This window comes from Diachasma alloeum, unplaced genomic scaffold, assembly GCF_001412515.2.
Source record: "Diachasma alloeum isolate Michigan unplaced genomic scaffold, Dall2.0 Dall_scaffold_00294, whole genome shotgun sequence".
In the NCBI taxonomy this organism is placed as follows: Eukaryota; Metazoa; Arthropoda; class Insecta; order Hymenoptera; family Braconidae; genus Diachasma; species Diachasma alloeum.
Genome location: NW_021680433.1, coordinates 305470 through 314334, shown reverse-complemented (window position 1 = coordinate 314334; position 8865 = coordinate 305470). Strand labels below are relative to the sequence as shown.

The window sequence follows — 8865 nt, the reverse complement described above, 5'->3', positions numbered from 1 at the left end:
TTTTTTTCAATTTCCAGAAACCGGATTTTTCTGTCCTGAATTTCGTCTGGATTTTTCTGTCGGGATTTTTCTATCCTGTTTCTGGAACGGTTCCCAAATTCGTTCTTGAAAATATCGCTCTATATTGTAAAAATCTAAATCGATTTCTGGTGATAGAAATTTTTGGTTCTTGAAATTAAGACTCCACAATTAAGGGTCATAAGGTTCAGAATAAGGGTCACGAAGGTCAGTTTAAGGATCACAGGGGTCAGAATAACGGGTCATGTGGATTATATGGGGGTAGGCGAGCGGAGTGAGCTAGCTTTGAATGTAAATAATTAAATTATGAATTTGAAAAAGTAATCTAGATTTAAAAATTTTTTTTCCACCTTATTTATAAATTAGGTTTCAACATTAAAAAATAACAATTCTTCAAATATCTAAAAAAAATTCCTCGAAATGTAGACTTCCAAATTTGTTTCACATTTTGAAATGTTCTCCGACGGTTTAAAAGGAGAAATCAAGGCCAGCATTCAAATAAATCAAATAATAAATTATCGTGAAAATTTCAGTTTACCTCAAGGACCTGCACAATTAAACTTTAACTACTAAATTAATGGAAATTACCTTTCCCTCTCTATACTTATTATCATCAATGTGTCATTACACGAATAGATGAATGAGGAATGACATTACATGAATGAAAAAACTTAGACGCTGAATATCTCCAAGTTTTTGCGTTCATGTAACGTTGTCCCTCATCTCCTCTCCTCCCAACCGATGATGTTTATTCCGAATCGATGAATGAAAGCGATAACATGACATCAACAACGAGACTGAGATATCAAGTACATTCTCAAAGCCTTTTTGTTCATGTAATGTAATCGCCTGTTCGACGAAAAAAATAAAAAACTGCGGGATAATTAAATTATTTTGATCCTCCCATTGTCAAGTCAATTAAATTTTCAATTGCTTAGCATTCAGAATCTATCTATTCAGGCATTATTGGTGTCCGACGAATGATGAAAGTAACGATATTCCTTGAATGCGCAGACTGAGATATTGAAAACTCTCTCGAAGCCTGCGTCTTCATGGGACACAGCTACCCCTCACAAATAGCTCATTTCACTGAATTATTTCCGTCTTATTTGATTGCTTCAACTTTCAATGGATGAATGGGGACAACAACAATACCTGTAATAGGAAGACTGAGATGATGAAATCACACCCTCATGTCTCCGTATTCAGGTAATGCTATTATCCATCACTGAAATAATATAAATTAGTTTTCGAATACTGAATATTTTCGAGTCCTGAAAATTGCGACATTTGCAAATGAAAATCAGGAATACAAAAGCATTAATTGGAAACATGATTTTAAAAAACAGGTGTTAAAATCATTTTGAAAGAAAATCAGATGTTATTGGAAAAATCAAAATGCGGAGTTGCCTTTTTTTAAAGCATAAATTTATAATTTTAACTTTATTATATTTTGTAGAGATGATAAGGATTTTAAATTCGGATTCTGCGTGATTTTTTATGAATGCTGGATGGAAAATAGTGAACACATTTTTTTTTATTTAGATAAATAATTCCAAGTTCCTGTAATTTTATGTAATTAATTGATTTTTTGAACTAAAAAAAAAGTATGTAGTCTATGACTCAACTATTTTCATCCCTCTCTTACAATTATCCGTTAAAAATTATTTTGTAATTGGGAATTGATGCTCGGACTGGACGAAATATCTAACGGCGATTTTCAGGCGCGGGAAATAAGTGCTGCCGACGCTATGAAGGCACTGGCCACCGAAATGTATAAATTTCTAGTTTTCCTCGCTGATTTGATTCCCTAACTGCTACGAACCCCTCGGAAACTAACTGAAACGAATATTATTGGCTTGAGCTGGCCCCGTTGTAATTGCACGAGAAGACAAAATTCCGAAAAAAATTGTGTAACTGAGAAAAAATTTTACAATCACTCATTATTGAGATAACTGTATGGGTCACAAGAGTTGAGTCCGACAAATTATTTTTTAAATCATTCGAAGATGAAATGTCAGGAAAATTTTCCGTTAAAAGTTCGTCAACTACAAACTCTTTCTAGATTTTTTCTGCAATAATCACTCGTGTTTCAGGTATATGTATAGATTACAAAATTATTTCCACACTAATAACTGAATTATTTCGTTATTTCTAGTCATTTTACTATTTTTATTTCCAATAGATGAATAGGGACAACAACACGACTCGCACATAAAGTCTGAGATGTTACATTGACTCCCAAAGACTTCGTGTGCAGGTAGCCTTATTACCCATGACAGAATCTAATTATTTGCGAATATTGAAAAATTTTTAATCATAAAAATCCATGGATCTGTTAATGATAATCGGAAATTCTTCTCACCATCGAAGAGTTCCATTTCTCGACTTACAAATGGCGTATGATTTTATTCTGCTAAACGCATCAGTTGTGGAGACGTTAACGATTTTAAACTGTCCTTATTTTATAATTTCCAGTTGCACTCAACAATTCTCATCTCCATCAAATTATTTTTATTCCTGACTTACAAATGAATGCTAAGAATTTTTTTAAAGATGGGAATTGAATAGATGAATAAAAGAAATGTGTAACTCGCAAATTTTTTTCACGCGGGAAATGTTCCAGAATAATCGACGCGCTACCGACGCTGCGAAGGCACTGACCACCGAAATGTATAAATTTCTAGTTTTCCTCGCTGATTTGATGCCCTGTCTGCTGCGAATCCCTCGGAAACTAGCTGAAACGAGTATTATTGTCTCGAGATGGCCCCGTTATTGTAATTGCACGAGAAGAAAAAATTCGGAAGGAATTTGTGTAACTGAGAAAAATTATTGCAATCACTCATCATTGAGATAATTGTATGGGCCATAAGAGTTGAATCCGATAAATTATTTTTTAAATTATTCCAAGATAAGATGCCAAGAAAAATTTTCTGTTGAAAATTTGTCAACTGCAAAAAAATCCTTCTAGTTGTTTTTTTCCAATCATCCCCCGTGTTTTAGGTGTATGTATAGATGACAAAATTATTCCCATACTAATAACTGAATTATTCCGTTATTTCCATCCATTTTACTATTTTTATTTCCAATAAATGAATAGGGACAACAACACGACTCGCACATAAAGTCTGAGATGTTGCATTCACTCTCGATGACTTCGTGTGCAAGTAGCGTTATCACCCACGACAGAATCAAATTATTTCACTAATGAAATATTTTTGATCATAAAAATCTATGAATCTGTTAATGATAATCGGAAATTTTTCTCACCATCCAAGAGTTCCACTCCTCGAGCTACAAATGGCGTACGATTTTATTCTGCTGAAGGTATCAGTTGTGAAGACGTTAACGATTTTAAACTGTCCTTATTTCAATTATTTCCACTTGCAAAATTTTTGTCAACAATTTTCATCTCCGTCAAATCATTTTTATTCCTGATTTACGATTGAATACTAAGATTTTTTAAATGATGGGATTTGAATAGATTAATTTACGGAAATAAGTGACTCGCGAATTGTCTCCCCACGGGAAATGTTCCAGAGTAACCGACGCGTTACCGACGCCCAGAAGCCACTGACCACCGAAATGTATAAATTCCTCACCTTTCTCGATGATTTAATTCCCTTCCTACTTTTATCCCCTCAGAAACTGAGGTGAGTGTTATTGTCTCGAGATGGTTGTGTGGTCTCCTTAGTGCGAATGCCATGAACAGCGTTTAGGCACTGAATCGTTCGGGCATTCGGCAACCAAAACAAACCAGACATTTTTTCTGTTCTGAGATAAGAAAACGAACGGAATATGGAAAAGCAATATAATTTCATCAAAATGAATAAGATATAAATCGGAATTTTTCGATTTATGAAGGCGATGATCTGGGAATTGACAAAACCAAAAAGAAATTGAGGTTTTGCATTAAGGATATCCAAGAATTCCGGTTTTTTCTCCAGTGAAATGCTTTTTTATTTTTGCTGTTGAGCATCAGAACTTTCATGAGTCCCACTTGACGATAATAGAGCTGCGGGACCCCCCAGAAAAGCGCTTCTAATACGCAATGCTTCACTTAAACAATGAAATATGATCGGGAAACATCAAGTAAACAATTTTCAATCAATTTTAGGCATTGCAACTATTTATTACCAACAATTCAGTAGCGAAGCGGTAAACCGGGTTAAGTCGATTTTGACTTTGGGTCAGTTTTTGATGAATATCTCGAAATCTAAGAGAGATGGCAGAATTTTCCCATGACCTTTTCTGTAACCCTCAATTGGCTCTACAAAAAAGGTCATGACAACAAAATTTCTATCTCTTTTAGATTCCGAGATATTCGTCAAAAACTGGCCAATAGTCAAAATCGACTTAACCCGGTTTACCGCTTCACTACTGAATTTAATTGTTCAAATGGCCGTAGCGCTTAAACTACGAAAGATATACGAAAATTTTCGCATCAGAAATCATTTAGAATTTGATAAGGAATAATTTTTGTCTTTTGTCAATTTCACAGATCTCCTTTAGATCTCACGATATGAAGAAGGAAAGAGTTGCGTGACCCAACACAGCGCCTTCAAGCCCACCGCACGCCGCAAGCAGAGCTATGTCGGGTCGCGTAACTAGTTTATTGCTCACATCTCGGAATGTACGAAAGATACGTAAAATTGATAATAGACAAAAATTATACTTTATTAAATTTCAGATGATTCATGATTTGAAAATTTTCGTCTATTCCTCATAGTTTGGGTGCTAGGGTGATTTAAACAATTTAATTGTTAATAATAAATAATTCCAACGCCGAAAATTAATTGAAAATTATTTACTTAACGTTCAGTGATCATATTTTATTGTTTAAAACAAGAATTACGCATTAGAACGCAAGTGGTCGGTATATGTCTGAAAATCGAGGGTGTCCCGCAGCTCTAAGATTGTGAGATTTCTAAATTTCCGGGCATCTCCACGTGTCAACCCTTCGGCCATCTTCGTATCATACTCGGACAAACTCGGCATATTGTGTGCAGCCTGCAGCGCGTGGAGAACATCAACAAAACGTTAACCTATTAATACAAAAAGCTTCGGAAAATGACAAATCCACGAGTAATATTGAACGAATATGGAATTCCAAACGTGAGTTATTTATTTTTCCAGTTAAATCAGGTACACAAATAATTGCCCCTCGTTTAATGTAACTTTAATAATGATTTGTAGGCTGCAGAGTTTACTAACCTCCAAATGGAGGGAGAATGGAACATTAATAAATACATGAAGGTGAGTCAAAAATTAGAATTGTTAGAGAATACTGGAGAATCATAAAAATAACATTTTGTCGATCTTGTCTTCTGGAATGTCGATGTCCACCTTAGGTTGTATTTATGCTGAAATTCACAAGAACAATAGAAAGGATGAAGAGTTCGTTAAGTAATGATCAACTGATTGATAATCTGTTTTGTTATTTGTTATTTTTTATTTATTTATTAGAGACCCAACAGCTTAGGCCAATTACAGGGTCAAATCATTTAACATTAAAATCACATAGAAACAAATATACACATATTTACAAACAATACCAGTTGAGGAAAATTGTGATAGATCAAAATAAATGGCATATAAACACTATTTTACGCTTCTTTTTTACGTTTCTCTGAGGGATTTGACGAAGCTATGCGCTTTAATTGCAATTGAGGATAGAGGGGTCGTTAGAATATCAATGGAGTCATCACAGAAATCAATAAACTTATTCACAGCATCGCACACATACCGCAGAGTCGAAACAACACTGTCTCTCGATTCTGGTAGATAAAAAAAATCATTTAATCTTGAGTTAAACGGTGGTACCCTGAGTGGCAACAGACTAAGAAATTGAGGACAGTCAATGTTACCTCTGACAATCTTAATCACGAACAAAATGGCTTGGACAAAACACATTTTTCGGGAAATTTATAAAATTAAGGGTCAGAAACGAACGTTCAAAATAAGGGTCACGAGGTATAATGAGGGTTGGAATGAGGGTCACGAGGGTCAGATTAAGGGTTGCAACGGCCAAGAATATGATGCGGATCATGCGGGTTGGCGAGTGGAGTCAACAGGGGCGTAGCCTCCAGTACTAATTTATGAAAAAAATGCAATTGTCCGTTTGTTTATTGAAATTGACTGCCGTTTAGAATTGATTTCAGATTGTTATCTTGAAAATTTAAGTTATATTCTCCTTTAATATTAAGAGAAATTTGACTGGATAATAAATCTCCATTAATTTTTATGCAGAAAATCAAAGTGAATGTCGTGAAACAGTCAGACGATGGACGAGAACTCGAGTTTGACATAGCCGGATGTTCAGCAGCACTGGCCAATGCATTTCGTCGAATTCTCCTCAGTGAAGTTCCTTCGATGGCTATTGAAAAGGTTTTCATACTTAATAACACCAGTTTAATTCAGGATGAGGTCCTCGCACACAGGTAATACCCGTTTTTATATAACTATGGAGAATGAAAGTCAAGGGAAATATATATTTTGACGGTTATTTCACGGTTGCAGACTGGGGTTGATCCCCCTGAAGGCAGATCCCAAGTATTTTGAATACCCCACGACCTCTGGAAACACTGAGGAAGAGGCCAGTGATCAGGACACACTCAGATACGAGATGAAAGTCACCTGCACCTGGAATCCTCATCCTCCTAAGGATTCCAAGAGACCTGAGGATATTTATCGAAATAGTAATGGTGAGGGGAATAGACGTTTTATGTGAAGGGGACTTTTTTTCCAAAGGCGCTGATTTTCCAAATAAAGAAAATAATAACATTTCAAAAATGGAATCGACTTCATCTACATTCGTCTCGAAAATGAGTGATTTCATGAGAAAATATTTAAAAAAATATCCCTTAATATTTCCACTAATTCTGCAGATATTTTCAAAATCAGTGTGAATCACATTTTTCTGAAAACACTTGAACTTGATAATTTATGTTTCTGCAGTTTACAGTCGAGATATTAAGTGGGTGCCAATTGGCAGGCAAGCAGAACTCTACCCGAAGGGCGAAGAACAGCTAGGCCTTCTTGAAAAGGACATTTTGATTTGTAAAATGCGACCTGGGCATGAGATCCACTGCATAATGCATGCAGTAAAGGGTATTGGCAAGGATCACGCTAAATTTTCGCCTGTTGGTGAGTGGTAAAAAAATATCCAGTTGAATTCAACTTATAGTTGGATTGAGTTGGATGAGTAATTGACGGAAATTATTTAGAAAAATAATTTTACAAAATTATTTTTCCAAAAACAATGCTTTAAAAATCATCAATGATTTCTGGCCCTAAAGTATTTTCTTTTTTCATTTCTTTGTGCAGTTTCATTGATGAAACGGAAAGAAATTTCGTTGAATTGAAACTTATCCTTTCATCTTTCCATGATTGTTCGACCGTACTTTTTATTCAATAAATGATAATTTCGTTGGTTCATCGGTCCGTTTATAAACTCACCGATAAGCCTATCCAAAATACCAATCTTCAGTATTATAAGAGCTAGAACCATACCAAATTTAAACTTGCTATCTCCTTTTTTCTCAAGTTATCGTGCGTGCAAGATTTTTCATGAAAAACGGAAAACGGCAATATCTCCAAACTGCGTACCAAAGAGTCTATATATTCTGATTGACTTACATAGAGGTCATCGAGCCGATTATTTTGAAAGAAAAATTTGAAATCGGTGCAGTAGTTTTTGAGATATTGAGGAAAAACGAAATTTAAACATGTTGTTATATCTCAGGAACTACTGGACCGATTGGGGTAAAACAGCGCGCCAAAGTTGAGCTCAATAATAGCTATAATGAGCCAAAATTTCAGATTTTTATCTACAAATTTTACCTTATTTATGTTGAATTTGCTAAAATTAATCACTAAAAACCCTGTTGTCGGATACATACGCACAGACATGACCCTAAAAACATCATTTCTTCAACTTTCATAATATTCTAGACTATTTGCAACTAAAATTATAAAATCAAAAAATCAGTCAAATACAAGGATTCGGAAGCAACAAATTAATTTTTGGATTTTATTGTTCCAGCCACTGCAACGTATCGATTGCTGCCTGACATTCAACTAACGAAACCGATAAAAGGAGACCAGGCAGAGCTATTAAAAACATGTTTCAGTCCTGGTGTAATTGAACTGGTGGAAAACCGAAAGGGGGAGATCGAGGCTCGAGTGAAAAATGCACGATACGACAGCTGTTCGAGGAATGTCTTTCGCCATGATAGTCTCAAAGATGCTGTTCAACTCAGCAGAGTTCCAGATCATTTTATATGTAAGTGAACACATCGAGAATTTTAACAAGTAAATTTTCGACTGTAAATTCTCATGTTTTGACTTTGAATCAAACAAGAGAATTTGAAAATCTGCCTTTATTTTAAGGCACCAAAACCGGTTTTGAATTGAGACCAAAAAATGAATTTTATTTTTTCAGTTAACGTGGAGACACTGGGAGCTCAACCTCCCCACCAGCTATTCCTCGACGCTGTGAAAACCCTAAAAGGAAAATGCAGATATTTCCTGGAGGAACTGGAGATGCTCAATCAACAGGATCAAAATAAATATTAAAAGTTCTGTAAATGTGAAGTTTATTCCTGTAAATGTATTTCTAATAAATATTCATAATGAATTTATGGGTAAGATTGAATTAATCATTCTGTGAATTTAATTTGACTGTGACTCTTCACTGAGTCGCACGTAGAAGACGCAGCTAGATCTTTACTCTAACTCCGACTGTCGGAGACTAACTTCAGAAAAATAAGGACCAGTACATTGGACCACTTGGAACGCATTTTCTCTTTGTCCTCTGTTCTATGTTTTGTTCATAGTATTCGTCGT

General features: G+C 35.1%; 1 protein-coding gene across 1 annotated transcript; it reads left to right on the top strand.

Moving 5' to 3' along the window:
• Nucleotides 1–5032: 5032 nt before the first annotated feature.
• LOC107039157 (DNA-directed RNA polymerases I and III subunit RPAC1) lies at nucleotides 5033–8618 on the top strand. Its single transcript, XM_015258630.1, has 7 exons — nucleotides 5033–5133; nucleotides 5215–5274; nucleotides 6268–6458; nucleotides 6538–6722; nucleotides 6976–7164; nucleotides 8063–8302; nucleotides 8462–8618. The coding sequence occupies exons 1-7, from the start codon at nucleotides 5089–5091 to the stop codon at nucleotides 8593–8595; spliced, it is 1044 nt and encodes a 347-aa protein (XP_015114116.1). The 5' UTR covers nucleotides 5033–5088; the 3' UTR covers nucleotides 8596–8618.
• Nucleotides 8619–8865: the final 247 nt, after the last annotated feature.